Here is a 21485-nt window from a genome sequence, read left to right as displayed (position 1 = left end):
CTTCCCAGCTCGGAGAAGCAGCCTGCAGTGGAGGGGCCTGGAATTTGTGTCCAGACCACCTAGTACACCTGTTCAAATGTCCAGCTCTGCGCACCTCCCTCCAGCCTCAGCAACACCCTGGGCCACCTCTCAGGGGTAGAAGGACATTCTCCAGTAGCCAGGAGAACTGGCCGCAAGCCCAGGCAGGCCGTGGGAAACAGAATGCTGTTCAGAAAGGTGGAAGCTCTAGGTAGGCGTGTTTCCTTGGCTCCATGGACTTCTCACACCATAGGGAAAGCAGTGGCCAGAGGGGGGCCCTCAAGAGGCCAAGCCTGGCTCGCCACCTAAGGCAGCACCAGTCTACAGCAACAGGAAGTCCAGCCCAAGCTTCTGATACATCGGTGGTTCTCAACTGGGGGTGGTTTGGCCTCCCAGGGGTCATTGGCAGCGTCGGGAGGTATTTTGGGTTGTCATAAGTCAGGAAGAGGGATGTTACTGGCATCTAGTGGTACCAGCCAGCAAAGCTACCTAACATCCTGTGATGCTCAGAATAGTGCTCCACCCCCTCCCCCAACTCCCATCCAGCAAAGAATTATCCAGCCCCAAGTGTCCGTGACACAGTGGAGCAACCCTATGACACGTGAGTAAGTATGAAGGCTACAGGCTTGGGGTTCAGACCTGACTCTGCCACTGACTTGCTCTGGGATCAATTATTTTTTTCATCTCTCTTTGCATCTGCTTTTTTCATCTGAGAAATGGGGTTAATGGCAACTATTTTACAGGGTTGCGTGAGAAATAAAACAGACTTTATACAGAAAATGCCTGGCACAGAGTAGGTCCTCAAAAAGTATTGTTGTTACCGACCGGGGTTCTTGGCCTCCTTGTTTGATAGAAATTGATCAGTGGCCAAATTCAGGCTCGGCTTTACTGGGGCTCCTAAAGCATCAGGGTTTCCCTGGCTTGCTTCCCGAGGGGGTCAAGCTGGTTCCTTATGTGGGGTGAGGGTGAGGGTGTGCTTTGGGTGCTTTGCACCCCCTCCCTTAGGTGGTGGTGTGTGCAGGGGATATGCACAGTACCCTGCTTTTGTTCCAGGCTCTTCAAAAGCGGCAGTTGGGATTTTTTTGGTCTCTTTGTATCTTTCATCCAGCTTTGCCCCAACTCCACATATACGCAGTTATTTTCAGTCCCATGTAGTTTCTTTGTATTTTGGTGCTCAAGGAGGAGCGATGTATTCAGGTGCAAGCACTGCAGCAAAGGATGCCGGATCCCAGCTTGTCTCATTGTAAGTGTCCCTCAGATGGAGAGAAAGAAGTGAATAAATAATAATTTTAAATGGATAAATCACAAAATAGCAGTACAGCCATATTTCTGTGTGAAGCCAAAATACTAAAAGCGTTGAGGGTAAGAGGGGAGGTGGTAGGAGCTGGGGCTGGAAGATGTGGAGAGCCGTGTCGTTACAAGCTGCGTGGTAGTTTGACTTGTTAAGCTCCATACATGTATGACTGGTTTAAATGTTGAAGTCGAGGACCTTGAATATTAACATCCTTCCTCCCGTGTCCCTGATAATTGCTGTTAGGAGACAGCATGAAATTACTGTGGACGTCCCACTGGCAGGATTTCATGCCGCCGAGCCCTGCCCAGTTCTGCACCCTCCAAGTGCCAGAGGGTCCTGCCCCTGTTTTCCTGCCCCTCCAGAGCCCTTACTAATTCTCAGGGCGTAGCAGTCAGTTTGGGCTGCCATGACAAGCACCGCAGACCGAGGGGCTTCAGCCATAGAAATCGATTTTCTCACAGTTCTAGAAGCTGGATGTCCAAGATCAAGGTGCCACCAGGGTCTGATGAGAGCTCTGTCTTGGAGTGAAGACAGACGGCTGTCTGCTCCCTGTGATCTCTGCTGGCAGAGAAGAGGGGGAAGGGGAGGAGGGAGGGGGGAAGGAGAGGGAGGAGAGAGTGAGAGGAATTAATTACACCTCTTTCGTGTCCCTTCTTTGTTGTTGTTCAGCTGATAAGTTGTGTCCGACTCTGTGACGCCATGGACTGCAGCACACCAGGCTTCCCTGTCCTCCATCACCTCCCGGAATTTGCTCAAGTTCGTGGCCATTGAGTCTGTGATGCCATCCAACCATCTCATTCTCTGTTGCCCCCTTCTCTCCCTGCCCTCAATCTTTCCCAGCCTCAGGGTCTTTTCTAATGAGTCGGCTCTTTGCATCAGGTGGCCAAAGAACTGGAGCTTCAACTTCAGCGTCAGTCCTTCCAATGACTATCCAGGACTGATTTTCTTTAGGACGGACTGGTTGGATCTCCTTGCTGTCCAAGGGACTCTCAAGAGTCTTCTCCAGCACCACACTTTGAAAGCATCACTTCTTTGGTGCTCAGCCTTTTTTATGGTCCAACTCTCACATCCATTCATGACTACTGGAGAAACCACAGTTTGACTATATGGACCTTTGTTGGCAAAGGGATGTCTTTGCTTTTAAATTTGCTGTCTAGGTTTGTCATAGCTTCCAAGAAGTAAGTGTCTTCAAATTTCATGGCTGCAGTCACTGTCCACAGTACTTCTTTACAAGAGCACTCATCCCAACGTGGGCACCCCCCACCCCTGCCACATAACCTCATCTAAACCCAGTCACCTCCAAGTGCTATCACACAGAGGTTCAGATTTCAACGTGATTTTTTTTAATTTTTATTTTTTACTTCTCGTTGCACTGGGTCTTCATTTCTCTAGCTGTGGCAAGTGGGGATTGCTCTCTAGTTAGGGTGCATGGGCTCTAAAGTGCACAGACTCAGGTGCAGGGGCTTAACTGCTCTGAGGCATGTGGAATCTTCCTGGACCAGGAATGGAACCCCTGTCCTCTGTGTTGGCAAATGAAAGTGAAAGCGTTAGTCACTCAGTCATGTACAGCTCTTTGCAACCCCATGGACTGTAGCCCACCAGGCTCCTCTGTCCATGGAATTCTCAAGCAAGAATACTGGGGTGGGTAGCCATTACCTTCTCCAGGGGATCTTCTCAACCCAGGGATCAAACTCGGGACACCTACATTGCAGGCAGATTCTTTGCCGTCTGAGCCACCAGATTCTTAACCATTGGACCACCAAGGAAGTCCTCAACATACAATTTTGAGGGGACATAATTAAGTCCACACCCAAGGGCGACAGCCACAACACAGCTGGCCTCCGTGTCCATTTCTGCCTTGACTAGAAGGTCTTCAGAGTAGTTTCTTTAACTGCTTCGAGGCTGCAGTTGAGCAAGCCCTTTCCTGCCCAGTACGCTGGTTCTGATTCCTTCCCAGCCCTCAAAGTCAATATTAATCCCACCGTTCATGGTGGGACCTGGTGAATGTACAGCGAGGCAGAGATGGGCTGAGCTTCCTACGAACCAGGCTATGAACTCCTTGCCCCGAGTGCTGCTTCTCTCGGCCAACAACTGTCCTTGAGCCACTACACCTCGAGCCCCCATCACTTCCAGTGACACGGTGCACCTGAGCCATCTCAGTCCCTCTCGTTCACTGTCACTAGCCTGTCTGGTGTCACCACTGTCCTTCCCCTGGATGACTGCACAGCCCCCCTGACGAATCTCTCCGCTTCTACTCCCCACCCCCAGCAGCCAGAGGGACCTTGTGAAAAGGCAGTTTGGATCGTGCCCCTCCTCTACTTGAGTGGCTTCCTATTGCCTTGACCACTAAGCCCAAATTCCTTATTGTGGCCTAGGAGTCCCCATCAGGCCATCAGCTGCACCCTCAGACCCATCTTGATCCACACTTGCATCTGATCATCCCTCACCCACACTGGTTTCCTTGCTACTCCAGAGCAAGACGGCGTCTTCCTGCCCCAGGTCCTCTCCACGAGACTTTTCTTCTCTCAGGCAATCTGTCCTCTAAGATATGGTCACTGCTGCTTCCTCTCCCTTCTCAGGGCTCTGCTTGGCCACCTCCATCCCCTGTCTGAACTGGCCACAGCTCCCTCCACCCCTTCCTCTCATGTCACCCTATTATGCTGTCTTTGGAGCATTTGTCACCATCTCTGACTATCCATCTGATTCATTAAGCCGTGTTAGTTGCTCAGGCATGCCCGACTCTGCAACTCCATGGACTGTAGCCCACCAGGCTCTTCTGTCCATGGGATTTTCCAGGCAAGGATACTGGAGTGGGTTGCCATTTCCTTCTCCAGGGGATCTTCCCAACCCAGGATCAAGCGCGGGTCTCCTGCACTGCAGGCAGATTCTTTACCGACTGAGCTATGACGGAAGCCCTCTTACTCATTACTCATTTGTATAAAATATGTTGGCTGGAGGGAACAGCTCCAATGGCCCAGGGTGGATGACCAGAGCTACCTTTGAGGCGTATGTGTTAGAGAAGTTGATTCGGGGCCAAACATTACCATACCCAACACATTCATACGTGGAGCTCCAGAAGAAATGGGTGAATAGACATCTCCTGGAGCCAGCATCCTGACACTATCCACACCTGCATCCCGTGGGAGGGGATGGCTGGAGCCATGAGGGCCGCCAGGATCACTTCCTCAAGAGCCCTTTCCCCACCACTTTCTCCCAAGCTAACACACCACCATCTGCTATTCTTGATCGGAACAACTATTTTGGGGCCCTTCTAAAAGGACTTATTCTTGGGCTTCCTTTGTGGCTCAGCTGGTGGACAATCTGCCTGCAATGTGGGAAGACCTGGGTTCGATCCTTGGGTTGGGAAGGTCCCCTAGAGAAAGACTACCCACTCCAGTATTCTGGCCTAGAGAATTCCATGGACTGAATAGTCCATGGGGTCACAAAGAGTAGGACACAACGGAGCTACTTTTTTACTTTCTAAGGGGCCTTACCAATTGATATTTTATAAGTACTGGTGAAAGGAAAGAAGGGAAAGTGAAGTTGCTCAGAGGAGGCTGCCAGGCTCCTTTGTCCCTGGGATTTCCCAGGCAAGGATACTGGAGTGGGTTGCCATTTCTTCCTCCAGGGGTCTTCCAGAGAGAGTGCTAATTAACCCGCTTTGTATTTCATAGGAACCTCTGGAGGGCAGTCTTCCTCCACTGCAGGGTCTAGCTCTCCTGCCGAAGGTCAAGGGCGGACAAGGTCAAATGGACAGAGATGGGTGGGTGGGGTTGGGGGTGCCTTCTGGCAGCAGGAACACCCTTCCTTTGGAGAGAAGGGAGGCTGGAGGCCCAGGTAAGCCCTGAATGTGGGGTGAAACTCAGGCCAGAGAGATGAAGGGCTGCTATGCGTGGTAATGAGGGACAGATCCAGGCACAGCTTGCCTGGGAGAATATTGGCTCTGCATCCTACGAGTCCCATGACCTTGAGCAAAGCTCCTCCCCCATTTTCTCATATGAAACTTGGAGTAATAGTCTCTTCTTCAAAGAGCTGCTGTAAATAATAATGAGCTAATACATGGAAAGTTCTTTGAAGTTATTATTATTGTTGTTACTCAAGCTGTATGCAAGAAGGTAAAGTTTCTCGTATTATGTACTAGCCAGGATGTACTGGGGTTTATGGATGGGCCTGGCAGGCATGTGGTATGTGATGTGTATGGCGTGTGTGCCCATGTGCTATGCATGGGTATACATCTATATTCTTTTCTTTCTATTCTTTTCCATTACAGGTTATAACGAGGTATTGAATACAGTTCCCTGCACTATAGAGTAAATCCTTGCTGCATATCTATTTCATGCACAGATTGTGTATCAGTTAATTCCATACTCTGAATTCATCCCTCCCCGCCCCCCTTCACCTTTGCAGAATCACAACCACAGAGTCAGCCTCTGAGGTCAGGATCAGGAAAACATGGCATTCTTCAGGCACGGGCCAGTCCTCCAGCTCAGTCCTGGTCACCGGGCAGGGCACAGTCCAGATGTCAGCTACCCAGGAAGCCTCAGCAGATTCCCAGTTGGACTGGGGGCCCCTCTTCTGCCTTCTCCCGGCTCCCTCTTTTTGCACTGGCCACATAGTAGTTTTAAATGTATTTTTTAAATGATTTATGATATGAAATTATAAATTGAGGATTAATTTAATATTATTGGTTTCATTTTCTACCTCCCCAACTTGGTGTAAGCTCCTAGACGGGCAGACTCTGTGTCCAATTCCACTTGGTCTCCCGGGTGCCAGCTGAGGGCCTGGCAGAGAGTTAACTGCTCACTTGTTGTATTCCTGCTGAATGAATAAATTGAATTTTAGCATCCTGGACTCTGAAAATTCATCGGAAAGCCCATCCAGGCCATGTTGCCCACATTCTGTCTAATGTGGAAATTCAGATATAGCCCTAGAGGGAGGGATTACCTCTGGGCAATCTCAGGACCAGCCACGCCTTCCTTTCGGGATGAGAAGCTTGGCCTTTGCCCCTGCTGTGGCCCCTGCTAGGATTCCAGGGTTTTGTGGGGGAGCTGGAAGATGCAGGCAGCTGAATCAAGCATTTGGTACCTGGAAGGGCAAGCAGTTTTGGTTCCTAGGCCAGCTCCACAGACAGGGGAGATGGGTGGGGGAGGGGCAGACTGCAGGCAGGAGCTAAGGGTCCTCACCAGGTCAGGGGCCCTGCACTAGGGACCAAGCAACAATAACATGTGACCTCAAAGACTGATGGGTCCAGGCCACAGACTGGCCTTGGCAGATGGGGGGCGCCATGGCTGCAGCGGTAGGTGGTCTATTCTGAGCCCAGGGTGGCAGCTTTAGGGGCACAGGGACAGGGTGGGGACATCTGTGAAGAAGCCTCAGTGCTTTTACAGTGGGTGTGGCATCAGGCTTCCAGGGGCTCCATGGGCTGAACCAGCATCATCTCTGGACAGAATAGGAAGAGGTAGCAGACACTGCTTCCTGGAGAGAGGACTTCCTTGGGCAGACAATTTCTTTTTAAAAAATATTTGACTGCTCTAGGTCTTAGTTGCAGCACGCAGGAACTTCGATCTTCATTGCAGCATATGGGAGCTTTAGTTGCGGCATGTGGGATCTAGTTCCTCAACCAGGGATCAAACCTGGACCCCCGGCATTGATAGCGTGGAGTTTTAGCCACTGCACCACCAGGGAAGTTCGAGAGGATTTCTTTGCGAACATGTGAGAACCTAGATCTCCCCTGCATAAGGCTTGGGTTGGTTTCAAGGGCTGAAAGTCTTCACATTTGAAGGCAGGGCCAGAGCCAGGGAAAGAATATGGAACGTTACTGGTGTGGCCCCGCTCTGCTCAGCTAGGATCGTGGGTCCATCGTCTGAGAAATAAGAGCCTGAGATGGGGTTTCTGGGTTAAGAAGTTTACCAGGCAGGTGCTCTGAGTAGGGGAGTGAGGGAAGCAGGGCAGGGTGGAGAAGGAGCTAAGCAAAGATATGGAGCCGCTGCATTGTGACCCCCACGGAGCTCTGGAGCACAACAGGTACCACGGAGTGGCTGCTCCATTATTTGGTTAGAAGGGCAGCTCTGGGGCGTGGGGCATCCCCTCCTGGTCCAGGGTGATGACTAGGACAAAGGGGGCAGCTGTGACCAGTGAACAGCCAACACTCAGGAGCCAGCCCACAAAGGGGTCTGGGCGGGGCACCAACACCTTCCCCTATAGCAGGCATCATGGACTTCCTTGCCCTGAAATCAACCTTGTACCCTCCACTGTCCATGCACTCTGATTCCACTCTCTGGACCCCCAGGATGCACCCACTTGGCCACCCCCTGATACGTGTGGGCAGGGTATTCAGACTCCGTCTGGGTGCCTCCGAGCATCCCTGGAGCTGAGAGAGAGGCCAGCATCAGCACGTGGATGTGGCCAAAGGAACCCTGAGATCCTGATGTAGCGATGTGGGGTGGTGGTGGGGAGATCAGGTGTGAGCGTCCACCTCAGCAGCAAGAACCCAATAGCCTAGCACTCTTGTTATTTGGGACTGTGTGTGTGGATCCCAGTGATCCAGCAGTGTTGCTTTCTCCAATGTATTAAGAGACTCTCTAAGTCATCTGTGTGTCGCTGACAAGCTCCACACAGGAAATTGTAACCACATGAAATATTTATGCTTCACACTGCAGCGATGCTACTGACATGACAGCACGTTGTTTTTGTTTGTTTGGCTGGGTTTTCTTTTTTTCTTTTTCCAAAGTGGATTACAAGATGCCCTCCGGTGAGGAAACGGCTCACAGAAATTGTGCCCAGGAGTTGTTATCTGGGTGAAGCAGGGTTATGTGATTGGAGAATGAGGGGCCAGACCCATGGATGCTGGGAGCCAGCGTGAGGAACTCTGCCCGTGGCAAAGGTCATGAGGAAGGAGGCTTCAACATACACAAAGATGGAATCGAGCCTTAGGAAACCCCCTGTTCCTGAGCATCTACCCCCCAAACCAGAGTCTGCCTACTTTACTGCCTTATGCTCTCACCTATACCTCTGACTTTACGGGGGGCTGTCCCCCACCTCTCTTGGAGAAGGAGTTAACCTACAGCTCCAGTCAATAAAAATTCCTGGGCGTGACAAGGGTGTCTCTCTGCTGGCAGACTAGTTTGTGTGACAGGATTATCCACACTCTTGCTACTATGTACATGATTGTTTACCACCTCTCAACCATAAACAGCACAGAGAGTTTGGAGTATTTTAAAAGTCTTAGTTACACTTGATCTTAGCCAAAAGGCCTGAATTGAATCGCCAGTCTATGTCTGACGCAGGATGCAGCATGCTTGGGGCTGGTGCATGGGGATGACCCAGAAAGATGTTATGGGGAGGGAGGTGGGAGGGGGGTTCATGTTTGGGAATGCATGTAAGAATTAAAGATTTTAAAATGTAAAAAATAAAAAACTAAAAATAAAAAAAAGGAAAAAAAAATAAAAATAAAAATAAAAACTTGCAAAAAAAAAAAAAAGTCTTAGTTAGCATTGGGTTTTTCTAAAGATAAAAATCATGTTGGTGAGGGGTTTTTCATTTATTGGGCCAGTGTTTGCTGCTAAATCCCCTGCCCTTATACATGTTAATGAATATATAACTAGCATATAGAAGAAATAAGTATTAACCTTTAAGATTGATCATGTTAAACCTTAGGCTAAGTAAATTCCTTTCTTAATTGTAACCCACTACACCCTCACCCTATAGGAATGCAACTTTATCTGGTGCCTTTGGAGAGTGGTGCCTGGTTTAAGAAAAATCACCCCTGGAAAATAAGTTTCTGGTTGACTGACCGTTATCAGAAAGAAAGGATCCTAAAATGTTAGCAGGCCCCCTGGCCAGAAGGTGATGTAAAACCCCTAAGACCTTTTTGTATACATTTATATAAAGCACCTGATTTTGATAAAGGTCAGGACTGCTGACGCCTGCGTGACTTTAAAATTTCCATTTGTCTCTATGTGTAACAAAAGGTATATAAGCAAACCTGAAAATAAAGAAATCGGATCAGTTTCTGGAAAGACTGATTCCCCCGTGTCGTTCTTTCTTGTTCTCCATTTTTCTGGCTGAATTCCCATCTGGAGCGTGGGTGCTCGCCAAGCCTGCTAATTTTGCCCTGGCTTTTAAGATCCAAGCGAGAGGGAGCCCAAGGAGGGGCACTCTCCACTATTCAAGTGGGTGCCGGAGGCCTACGTAGGTGGTGCAAGCTTCTTATCTCGAAGCTTTATTGGTACCCCACATAAACCAAGTTATTCAGCCTCCTTTTCTCCACTAATTTTCCTACTACACTATTCCTTTCTAATCTCTCTTTATACTTCTAATTAAATAGCCTTTTCCAAGGACGCCAACTCTGTCTCCGCTTCGAATTACCCTGGATCCACCAGGGCTGGACCCCGGCACATGGAGTTTCCTCTGTCTGGGTCATGGGCCTGGTTTGGGGGTGCCTAAACCTGCCCCTCATCTCCAAATAGCTGTGTCGTGAGGCCCAAGAGTTGCAGTCTCCCCATAGCTCCTCCACACCAGGCAATTGTGATTTTTCCAGAAACGGTTAAAATATTCACATAATTATTATTTTGAGGTTATCACCCCTAACATCTATCAGGAAAACCAGTTAAGAGTTCCCTGTCTGAGATGCTTGCTATACTCGGGTTTGGAGGAGTCCCTCTTCCCACCCTGGGCTCCTGCTGCCCTGAACACACCTCTCACCTCTACCAGCTTGGAAACTTCCAGAGGACAGAAGCTCCATTGGGGGCAAGGGAGTGGTTGGGAGGGGCTCACTGTGGTTACCTGCCAATGGGAGCTCCCTGTGTGGCCAGCACGCAAGGCCAGAGCACCTTGAATCACCATGGGAACCTACTTGCTGGCACCGTCATTGCCCCACTTCTACAGATGGCAAGACTGAGGCCATCCAGGCTCTGTCGCCCGCAGAGACCCTCAAGGATGGAGAAAGGGCAAGGGGGACTTTGCCCTCAACCTGACTGACACCAGGGGCTCTGTCCTGGGAATCCCACCACCAAGCACCACTGCAGAGGGCCTGCCCCTGGCTTACCAAGGTAAAGAGAGACAGGCTTGTTTCCAACTTTTTATCAGTTTTATTATAAAGAAATTCGAGAGAAGCACTGGGCACCAAGACAGACATTTGCAGGGTCAGAAACAGCTGCAAACATTAAGAACCCAAACCCAAACCAAACCCCCAAAGCACACACACTTTATGATAGAAACTGCAATTTTGTTCTCGATTGTTCCTCGTAAATAGACAGAAGTAGTTGCTGGCTGTTTTAAATAGATGAATGTATGATTAAAAAAAAAAAGCATGATGTCTCTGAATGTGGCTATAAATTGTCCAGTTCCTGCTGTACAGAGGGTGAAATGGTTTGGCAGCCTCTTTTGTGCACGTCTCCCTTAAGATAAAACTTAAAAAAAATGTGCTAAGGGTCATATAAAATGCTTTTTTTTTTTTTAACTTTTAAGGAATCTACTTTCCGCCCCACCCCATCCCAACAAAATAATCTTACAGGTGTCTTCAGCACAGCTTCTAAAACACGTAGTCAACTAATACTTACATGGAGCCAACAGTTTATAAGTGTCATAATGTCTTGTTCACACTGTAAAACCGGATTTGCACGCCTGGGGCTGAGCTGACCCCCGCCCGGCGCATCTGGGGGTGGTTTCCTGCGGCAGGGCCACCGGTCCAGGGGCAGCTCCGGAGACCATGGGCTCTGGCGCCAGACGACCAGACGGAAGGGACGGCGGCAGGCGAGGCGCGGGGTCCACAGGAACCCTGGAGCAAGCGGTCAGGGGGCGGGAGGTTCCAGCAGGGTCTTTGGGCTGGCGGCGGGCGGCGGGCGGCCTCTGCAGAGTCTGCCGGGAGGTGAGGAAGAGCCTCAGCCCTGGGCCCGGGCGTCTCACTGCGCTCCGCGCCGGCGCCCTGCTTTCTGCCGAGGCCTCTTTTCTGCTGTCAGCCCTTCAAGGCTCTGAGCAGCGCCCTTCCAGCAAGCCTCAGGGAAGGCAGGGAGACGGGCTTAGGTGAGGTAGAGCGATTTATCCCTGGGGAGCAGGCTGGGGAGAGAGGAGGGGCTGTCAGAGCTGATGTGGCCGCCCCCCACCCCCGCCCAGGAGTCCCCTGGTCCTCACGGGGCTGGACACAGAGCCCGAGTGCGTGGGGACAGCCGCTCACTGGCCGTTCATCCCCTCCCCGGATTCAGCGGCCCCTCGGAAGATGCGTGAAGGTCTAGGCCAGTCCCGTCTTGACTCTTGACTATGCACCGGCCGGCGTCGGAGGGGTGTGTGTGTGTGTGTGTGTGTGTGTGTGTCGGAGGGGTGTGTGTGTGTGGGGGAGGGGTATGTGTGTGTGTGTGTGTGTGTCGGAGGGGTGTGTGTGTGTGTGTGTCAGAGGGGTGTGTGTGTGTGTGTGTTGGAGGGGGGTGTGTGTGTGTGTCGGAGGGGTGTGTGTGTGTGTGTTGGAGGGGTGTGTGTGTGTGTGTGTTGGAGGGGGGTGTGTGTGTGTGTGTGTCGGAGGGGGGTGTGTGTGTGTGTCGGAGGGGTGTGTGTGTGTGTATGGGAGGGGTATGTGTGTGTGTGTGTGTCGGAGGGGTGTGTGTGTGTGTGTGTCGGAGGGGTGTGTGTGTGTGTGTCGGAGGGGTGTGTGTGTGTGTGTCGGAGGTGTGTGTGTGTGTGTGTTGGAGGGGTGTGTGTGTGTGTGTTGGAGGGGTGTGTGTGTGTGTCGGAGGGGTGTGTGTGTGTGTGTGTGTGTTGGAGGGGTGTGTGTGTGTGTGTGTGTGTGCGCATGCACGCGCGCGTGCATGCGGAACCAAACACCCTTCCTGGAATCCTGGTGGGAGACCACCTGGTCCTCAGCGCTGAGGATACAAAAAGCTAGAACTCTTAAAAGTTGGGACCAAATCTCCGTGCTTGGTGCGGCCAAAAAATAATAAAAAATTATTTTATTTTAAAAAATGGGACCAAATCTGTACTGTGATTGGAGCCCAGAGTTCCCATGAGATCAGGCCAACGCCAGAGAGAATAGCACTGAAACATGTATATTACCATATGGAAAACAGATGACCAGTGCAAGTTGGATGCACGAAGCAGGGCCCCCAAATCCAGTGCTCTGGGACAACCCAGAGGAATTGAGGGGGGGCAGTGATGGGGGTTCAGGATGGGAGGACATGTGTATCTGTGGCCGATTGATTTTGATGTGTGGCAAAAACCATCACAATATTGTGAAGTGATTATTCTCCAATTATAATAAATAAATTAATTAAAAAATAAAAGCCAGTCTCTGGCCGAGGCCACACCCTCGCTAGGCTCCTCCCTGCCCCAGCTACTGCCCTAGCCCCGCTACTGGTACAGGTTCTCCCTGAACAAATATATGTCATCAAGGACACCAAATTCCTGCTTCAGGCTCTGCTCCGAGGGAAGCTGACCAAAGACGGTCGCTCTAGCTATGAATGCCACGCGGAAGCACTTGTGAGAAAAGAAACCAGGGTGGAGACATCCCTGGTGGTCCAATGGCGAAGAATCCACTGGCGGGTGCCACCCCTGCCCCAGGAAAATTCCACGAGGCTCGGGGCAACTAAGCTCCTGCGCCACAACTACTGAGCCTGAGCTCTAGAGCCCGGTGAGCCACAACAAAGACCAGTGCAGCCAAAAATAAATAAATCTGCCCGTGGAATCCTCCAGGCAAGAATAACTGGAGCAGGTGGCCATGCCCTTCCTCAGGGGATTTCCCTGACCTAGGGTCGAATCTGGGTCTCCTGCACTGCAGGCAGATGCTTTACCATCTGAGCCACCAGGGAGGACTAAATAAATAAATAAATCTTAAAAAAAAAAAAGGAAAAGAAAAATAATAGGATGGAAGGAAAAACAGCAAGAGCGAAGATGGGCCTCGGTGTCCCCCACAGGCCTAGCCCCAGACAGCTGAGTCCCCATGGGTCCTTGCTTTGTTCTACTTCCTCTCCTGACGACGCCGGGCACCTGGTGCCCATGAGGCCCTCCTGCAAGTGACAGTGATCTGCAGTGTCCCCGTTGCCCTTTCCACTCTGTCACCCCATCCTCATGCTACTCGCATCAGCAGCGCCCACCGTGGGCAGGGGTGGGGGTGAGGGCCCACCTGCAGGTGCTGACGCCACACTCGGTGCTGGGGTAACTGCTGTCCCAGTCTCCGCTGCTCGTGGGGTTGGGCGGGCCAGGGGAGCGGGATCCAGAACCGCTGGGGAACTCAGAGATGTGAGGGAAGTCCTGCCGAGCGGGGAGGAGGAGGCGGTGAGCAAAGGAGAGCCAAAGGGGTGCCTCTCAGGCAGCGCAGGGATGGGGCTGTTCCCAGAGACACTGCCCTGGCTTATATGAAATTTCTGCTCTGCCCATCTGCCTGGACCACTTCTTTCTTTTCCCTGGTAGAGCACCTTTTGGAAAATCCAGTCCTAGTCTTAGCTGCAAGGGTGGGGTGCTGGTGGTGAAGGACTTTCCTTCCCTGGACCTCAGTTTCCCACTCTGTAAAATGGACTTACTGGGCTGCATGACCTCCCAGGGTCAAGCAGGCCTTATAATTCCCAGTGTCTGTGGAGCAATTAGCAGGGGTCAAGCTTCAAAGGCTTTGGGGAGAGCCAGGGGCTAAGGCTCTGTGGCCTCAGTCTCTCTGGCCGGAGTGCAGGAATGGACAGAAGCTGAGAGAGGAAGGCCTGGGATACCCTAGGAATCTGAAGAATCTGCCTGGCAACCTGCCAGCTGTTCTCTGCAGCCAGTGCATCTCAGGCGAGGCGTACTCATCCCATTTCACAGATGTGGTCACTGAGGCTCAGAGGGGTAAAGTGCCAAGGCTGAGGTTTCACAGGGCCAGTATTTGGAACCCCAAGCTGCCTTCCCTTTCCGCAAGGGGGTTCCCCAGGAGTGCATTCTCACTGGGTCCTGCTTACCTGTGGCCCTGGAGGTGAGGGGCTCACGGCCAGCTGCACCTGGAGTGCCATGGGAGTGGGCAGGACGGGAGGCTGGGGGGCTGGGGACATGCTGACGGGTGGGCTGAGGAGGGTGCCCTGGGCGTGGGGTGGCAGCGGCAGCTGCTGGTGCAGGGGTGTGCTGAGAGGGAAGGAGGGCGGTGGCGGTGGGGAGGCGCTGAGGCTGGGCAGCAGTGACTTGGAGCCCAGCGTCCGGGCGAGGCTGGCAGGGGAGGCCCCACTGCGGAAGGCCTGCAGGTCAGATGGCGTCAGGAAGGAGGCCAGGCCCGGCATGGCGTACATGGGCTGCTTGGGGGGAAGCATCTTGGCTGGAGGGTTCACCTGAGCGCTCTTGGTCTCACCCTGGTCAGGGGAGCTCTGGAAGGAAACAAGACACCAATCTGGATAAGCTGGAACCAACGTGGATAAGCTGGAACTTGGGCCACAAGACCCATGTGGTTTTGTAACCCACTGGCTGGCTCTCGTGCCCCTCAGGGGAGAGCAAGGGACTCACGAGAGATCACTCAGGACCCACCACCCTTGGCTCTGACCATCCAACCACCCCATATTTTGATCCCCGGGGGTTCCCCTGTCCACGGGCGAACCCATGCTTCTCAGCCTGGCCCGAGGCACGAGCATCGCCCAGCTGGGTTATCCTCTCCGTGGGCTTCTCCCAGCCTCTGTGCCTTGGCATGAGCTGTTCCCTTGATTTGGGACACCCTCTTTGCTTGACCCTTTCTGGCCCAATTCAGAAACCATGTCCTCTGTATCAGCTGCCAGATCACCTCCCTCCCCGGCTTGGACCACGCAACCACCACTATGCTGAGCCTCCTGTGATACTGGTGTCGACAGAGAAAGCTGAGCGTAGGACAGGAGTAAAGGCCAGTTTTGAAGACGGGCAAAACCGGGTTTGAATCCTAGTACAGCCATTTAACAGACTGGATACTTCCAGGCAAGTTGCTTAACTCCTCTGTGTACTGGGTTCTTGTTGGAAGAATCATGTGAAATGAGATGCATGTAAAGTACTCAGCAAGAGCTGGCACACAGGAGGTACCCCGGAGAAGGGGCTGCGTGCGTGTGTGCTAAGTTGTTCAGTTGAGTCTGACTCTGTGTGACTCTGTGGACTATAGCTCTCCAGGCTCCTCTGTCCATGGGGATTCTCCAGGCAAGAATACTGGAGTGGGTTGCCATGCCCTCCTCCAGGGGATCTTCCCCACCCAGGGACTGAACCCAGGTCTCTTATGTCTCCTGCATTGGCAGGTGGGTTCTTTACCACTAGTGCCACCTGGGAAGCCCAGAGAAGGGGCCACATTGGTCTTATTCATCCTTTTCAAGACCTGCGGTGTTGACCATTCCCATGGACTTCAGTTCTTGCTCTATTCCTCAAGGACTGGGCCTAGGGATCCCAGATGTTACCTTGGAAACAAGGCTGGCCCTGTAGGCTGCCAGAGCCTTCAGATACTCCTTCTTCGCTGCTTCGGTCTTCCTCTTGTAGGCCTGAAAGATCCAAGATGTGGGTGATATCAGGAAGAGGTCAGGTGGTCAGCCTGAGCTCATAGGGCTGGTAACCGGCACTAACCTCTGAGCTAGGTCTGCTTCTATTCCCCCCGCAGTCCCTTGAGGGGAAGCCACAGGCTTACGGCCAGTGGGTAGGAAAGCTGTGACCTGGACCCCAGACTTTCAGAGTTGGAAGCACATGATGGATGGAGATGCTTGTTTCCATTTAACAGATGAGGCAGCAGAGGTCCAATTTCCTCCCCCACTTAACCAAGTCGCTAGTGAACACAGCTACAGAACAGCCAAATGGGACCGGCCCTACCTCCCCAGTTTACAGATGGGCAAAGTGAGCCCAGTAGAGTCCTCAGCAGAGGCTGGGCAGAGGCTAGTTCCCCTAGTTCCAGAGGCTGGACCTGGTTCTAGACATTCCAAGTCTGACTACAGAGCCTCGGGGGATGGCCCAGGAAGGGATGGGGGCTCACCTGCTTCTGCTCCTCTCCCAAGCTGTCCCACATGGAGGCCACGATTTTGGACACATCCCCGAAGGTCGCGCTGGGGTTCTGTCCCTTGATGGCAGCCTGAGTATCTCTGAAGAAGAGTGCGTAGGCTGACACAGGTTTCTGCGGCTCATTGGGGTCCTTCTTCTTCTTCTTCTTTGGGTTCTTGGCCTTTTTGCCAGGATCAGCTGAAGGTCTCTTTTCTCCCGACATCTGCCCGGGTGAGGGGAGTCAGCAAACCAGAGAAGCCCAGGACCTCCAGCTAACCGACCCAGCCTAGACTGAGCTGGACCTTCCTTAGCTTTTCCCAGCTTGCCCAGCCCTGCTCACACATCGGCAATGCCCTGGCCAACCCCCCTGGGCTTGAATACACACACACATAAATCACACACAAGCGAGTGTGCACACATGCTCTGGGTACGAGCCCTGGGTTTTTCATTCAGAATGATGGTAAAGTTCATTCAAAAAAAACTCAGAGAAAGCAACAAGTTACTGCCCTATAGAGCAATAAGACTATCACCTCTGGGCCTTTAGTCTTTTCTGCTGCACAGAAGTCATTTGTGTCTCTACAGGGAAAAATTAATTTGCCTTGTAATCAAACAAAAATTGCTTACCTCTTCATCACTTTTCCCCCACCCCAAGTTAACATCTTCCTTTACAGAATGTAAAAGCCCCCATCAATAATGAGGGAGGGATCAAACAGAAGGTATAATCTCCCAGAGAATCATCAGATAATTCTTAAGCCTATTCGATGAGGCAGTGATATGCCATTGAAAGACTGTGCAGTCATCTGTTTTTGGACTATTTCCAAGTTTTGGATATATATATTTTTTCTTAACACCTCTCCCCTCTTGTGATCACAAATAATCCCCAAAGATTATTCTTGATTGAATAAGACTGGTCTCTTCCACCACTTTTCAGCTCTGCGACTTGGGGCAGGTGGCTTAGTCCCTCTGACCCTCTTTGAAGTTGCTGGATGGAAGAGAGATTAATATAACTGTCAGCAGGGTGACCTCACCCTGGATACCTGGCCTCTGATGCAGTCAGACTCCAGGATCTCAGTACTGTGGGCACCTGGCTTCCAGGATGGAGGGGGTGGGCACGTCCCCCACCGACTAGGACTCCCAGGCCACCCAAGGACCAGGGATTTTGGCCAATGGCTGTGGATCCTGCTACGAAGACTGTGGTTCTAATGCTCCAAGAAAATGAAGGTAATATCATAAACTGATAAGGAACCCATGGGCCAGACTCGGGTCTGCAGGTCTGAGGGACAGTGAGGGGCAGTCTGTGGGCCCATCAGTCCTGTTCTTGAGTGTTTCTCTGCGGTCACCCACCTCTCCAAGCCTCAGTTCTGTCTGCCGAGCAGATGAAGCATTGCGGGTGGTTTAAGAGTACGTGTGCTGGAGCCAGACTACAACCATCTTGGTTTAAATCCTGGTTCTGTGACACCTGATAAGTCACTTGACTTCTCTGTGCCTTGGTTTCCCCATGTGCCAATCAGATATAATAAAGGCACCTACCACATAGGGTTGTGATAAAGATTATATGGATTAATACCTGTCATGTCCTTAGAATAGTATCTGCCCCATGGAAGTCTTTTAGAAGGGTTTGTTAAATACAAATTAAATTAAAAGCACTTCCTGCCTGGACTACAGTAGCGACCAAGTTACCCTGAGGATAAAGCTAGACCAGGATCCAGATGTGCCCACCCCAGCCAGGATGTCAGGGTTTCTGATGGATGCCACGGTTACTGCCCCAGGCCTCTACAGGGACCCCACGTGGAAAGAGGTGAGAGGCCCTTTTGAAGAAGAAAGGGAGGCAGGCATTGTGGGAGCAAGTCTTGATTTTACCAGAGGCTCACTGGGAGATTCCGGGCAAGCACAAGCATCCTTGGCTTTGATGGGTCTCTGTTTCCTGCTCCAGTAAAACAAGATGCTCTTTGACAGGGAGGGAGGCTTGGGGTCAGTGCAAAGAAAGGTCAGGAGCTGGACAGGTGGTGAGCTCTCATTCCCTGGCATGTTCTTGAAGAAGCAGGACAACCCCTGGTTCCAGGGATATGCGGGGGGTCATGTCCCCAATGGGGGGTTGTTTTTAATGCTCCCTCCCACAGTGATGCCCAGAGGTGTCCTGTGCTGGGCTGCACATCTCTGTGGACCTCCTGAAAGGTCAGAGTGGCCTCAAAATGTGGCCCTGAGGATCTTGCCAATGCCATCAATGCCAGTGAAATGACCCACTGGCCATTGAGGAATTAGATGTCATCATGTTTTCCCAGAATTTTCCTTGTTTTCTGACAACGGGGACAGTTATACTCTTGTAGTCTTTTCTAGGGGTAGGCGATGCCCATTTCCCCACAGGGCCTGTCCCTTGCTGACGGGAAGGCATTCTAAGGCATCTGAAGCCTTTGCACCTCTATCCCCACGTACCTTGAAATGTGCCTCCGATTCTTCCTCCTGAGTTGAACTGGAGGGAGAGGGGGTCGCTGACTTGCTCCCTGGGGGTGATGGGGAGCTGTGGGCGATGCCACTCCGGATGCCCATCTGAGAAATGAGCTGGGACTGGCTGAGGGCACTCATGTGGCTGGCCAGCATCGCCGGGCGGCCCAGCAGGGGCCCTGGTCGGCCCGAGTCATAGGCAGCAACCTCCGAGTGGACCATCTCCTGGATCTTAGAGAGGATGAGATTGTGTGCCGAGTTAGAAAGGGCCAGCACATTGGCATTGTCAGACTCAGAGGAGGGGGTCCGCTCTGACCTGTGGCTTCCTCAGGGCCCCCTGCACGACTCGGTGCACCCCTGGGGGGCGCCATTCTGCTGACGGTCAACCTCGACGTCTAGACGGTCAGCATCTCAGCCCTCGTGAGAAAGCCCAGTTCAGTTGTGCATAAGTTATTTGACGATATTGGATCTTCCCTCCTGAAACATGGTATATCTTTGCACTTATTCCCTGTACAGCATAACAGCAAAGAACAGAGATGCTGGAAGCCGCCTGCACTTTGAAATCTGGTTCCGCTTGTACGCTGGGTGACTTTGGCAAAGTTACTTAACCTCTCTGTGCCTCAGGCTTTACATCTGAAAAATGTGGCTAATGATTAAACCTACCTTCTAGGGATGTTAAGGATTAAACATGCCTGGCACATGGTAAGCCCTATATTGTGTAAGGGTTTGTTAAATACAAAAGATAAATAAATCCCTTAAGAACGTTTGCACTTTCCTCCCGCCGCCACAGGTCAGTGGTTTTCTCACTATCTATTCCCCAGGATATTTTCTAACTGGTTATTTTTGGAATATAAAGAAAACTACTGAGTTTGACATACAGGCACTTCTTGTACTAATCATATTTAGAACAGTGTGTATTTTTCACCTAAATATTATATATGTATATAGATACACACGCACTGTTCAATGAAGCATACCAATTTGTATATTCTTGTAGTTACTTTTATTTCCTTTAAATTTGTGGTCAAATTCTAATTTCTAATATCTCGTATCTGTGTTTTCCTTTTACTTTTTATTAGAGAAGTTCATCAGTTTTCTTTTTTATTTTGTGGGATTTTTTTTTTCCTCCTTAAAAGAATCAAATCTGAAATTTGTTTATCTGGTCTACTCTTTCTCTGCTTTCTAATTCTTTATTTTATCTTTATTCATCTCTTTATAGTATCTTTATCTAATTTTTTTATATTTATTAATCTCTTCTTCTGCTTTTGTAGATTGGTTGGTGTTGCTTCCCCCTCAATTCTCAGTCACATCTTCAATTCATTATTTTCATCCTCGATATTTAGAAATATGTTTCATGCTATGAATTTCCCTCTGAACATGACCTTAGCTTTTCCCAGACTTCATCTCATGAGATTTTCATTATTATTCTTTTTGATATACTTATTCCTAAATTTTATTTGAAATTTCCTCTCCCATGGAACTGATGTTTAAGAAGACTTTGGGAATTTCTGAGGTTAAAATTTTTTGTTGTTTCTTTCCTTTTTGCTATTCATTTCTCATAACAAACGTGATCAAAGAATATAATCTGTACTATTTGTACTTTAGAGAATTTATTCCGGTTTCCTTGGGGACCCAAACACGCTTATTTTTTAATATTCTTTTTTTATTGTAGTAAAACATGCCTAACATGAAACTTACATTATAACTGTTTTTAAGTCTACAGTTCAATGGCATCAAGCCCATTCACATAACCATCACCACCATCGAACCACAGAACTCTTTTCATCTGGCAAAACTAAAGCTTGGTACGCCTTCAATACCCCTCCCCATTCCTGCTCATTCTGCCCCTGGTAACCACCCTTCTACTTCTGTCTCTATGAGCTTGACTATTCTAGGTACTTCACTTAGTAGAATCATACAGTATTTGTCCTTTTGTGTCTGGTTTATTCCATTTAGAGGCCTCCCAGGAGGCTCAGTGGTAAAGAATCTGCCTGTCAAGCAGGAGACGTGTGTTCAGTCCCTGGGTCGGGAAGATTTCCTGGAGAAGGAAATAGCAATCCACTTCAGTATTCTGAAATCCCATAGAGGAGTCTAGGGAGCTACAGTCTATGGGGTCACAAAGAGTTGGACACGACTTAGCAACTAAACAACAACAGTATTCCACTTAGCATAATGTTTTCAAGGTTCACTCATGTTCTCCCATGTGTCAAAATTTCCTCCCTTTTAAAGACTGAACACTAATTCCCCTGTATGAACATACTGGACTTCCCAGGTGGCCCAGTGGGTAAAAAATCCACCTGCAAGGCAGGAGGCACAGGAGACACAGGTTCCATCCCTGGGTTGGGAAGAGCCCCTCGAGGGGGCATGGCAACCCACTCCAGTACTCCTGCCTGGAGAATCCCATGGGCAGAGGAGCCTTGTGGGCTCCAGCCCATAGGGAGGCAAAGAGCTGGACACGACTGAAGTGACCGAGCACGCACATGCATGAATATACTACATTTTGTTTATCCATTCATTCATCATCCGTTTGGGTTGTTTCTACTTATTGTAAAGGATGCTGCTTTGAACACTGTGGTACACATATCTGTTTGAGTCCCTGCTTTCTTTTTTAAAATTTCTATTGGAGTATAGTTGCTTTACAATGTTATGTTAGTTTCTGTTGTGGAGCAAACTGAGATCAGTTACACGTATACATATATAATATATCCACTCTTTTCAAGATTCCCTTCCCATTTAGGTCTTCACAGAGCACTGAGTTCCCTGGGTTACACAGCAGGTTCTCATGAACCATCTATTTCATACATGGTAGTGCTATATG

General features: G+C 50.5%; 1 protein-coding gene across 3 annotated transcripts in view; it reads right to left on the bottom strand.

The window, feature by feature from the left end:
* Nucleotides 1–10381: 10381 nt before the first annotated feature.
* Nucleotides 10382–21485, bottom strand: part of TOX2 (TOX high mobility group box family member 2) — a 155242-nt gene continuing 144138 nt past the window's right edge. For 2 of the 3 annotated variants that reach the window (XM_069548606.1, XM_070289262.1), the window contains 6 exons: nt 18659–18898; nt 16221–16448; nt 15658–15738; nt 14224–14619; nt 13422–13549; nt 10382–11170 (listed from right to left, as the gene is read on the bottom strand). In XM_069548606.1, the coding sequence (XP_069404707.1) occupies nt 11104–11170; nt 13422–13549; nt 14224–14619; nt 15658–15738; nt 16221–16448; nt 18659–18898 (1140 nt within the window). In that variant the 3' untranslated portion in view covers nt 10382–11103. Of the gene's footprint in view, nt 11369–13421; nt 13550–14223; nt 14620–15657; nt 15739–16220; nt 16449–18658; nt 18899–21485 lie in introns of all 3 variants that reach the window. The other variant, XM_069548607.1, reaches the window with a different exon arrangement.

This window comes from Ovis canadensis, chromosome 13 (genome assembly GCF_042477335.2).
Source record: "Ovis canadensis isolate MfBH-ARS-UI-01 breed Bighorn chromosome 13, ARS-UI_OviCan_v2, whole genome shotgun sequence".
In the NCBI taxonomy this organism is placed as follows: domain Eukaryota; kingdom Metazoa; phylum Chordata; class Mammalia; order Artiodactyla; family Bovidae; genus Ovis; species Ovis canadensis.
The sequence above is the reverse complement of the archived record's forward strand: the minus strand, read 5'-3'. Positions and strand labels throughout refer to the sequence as shown.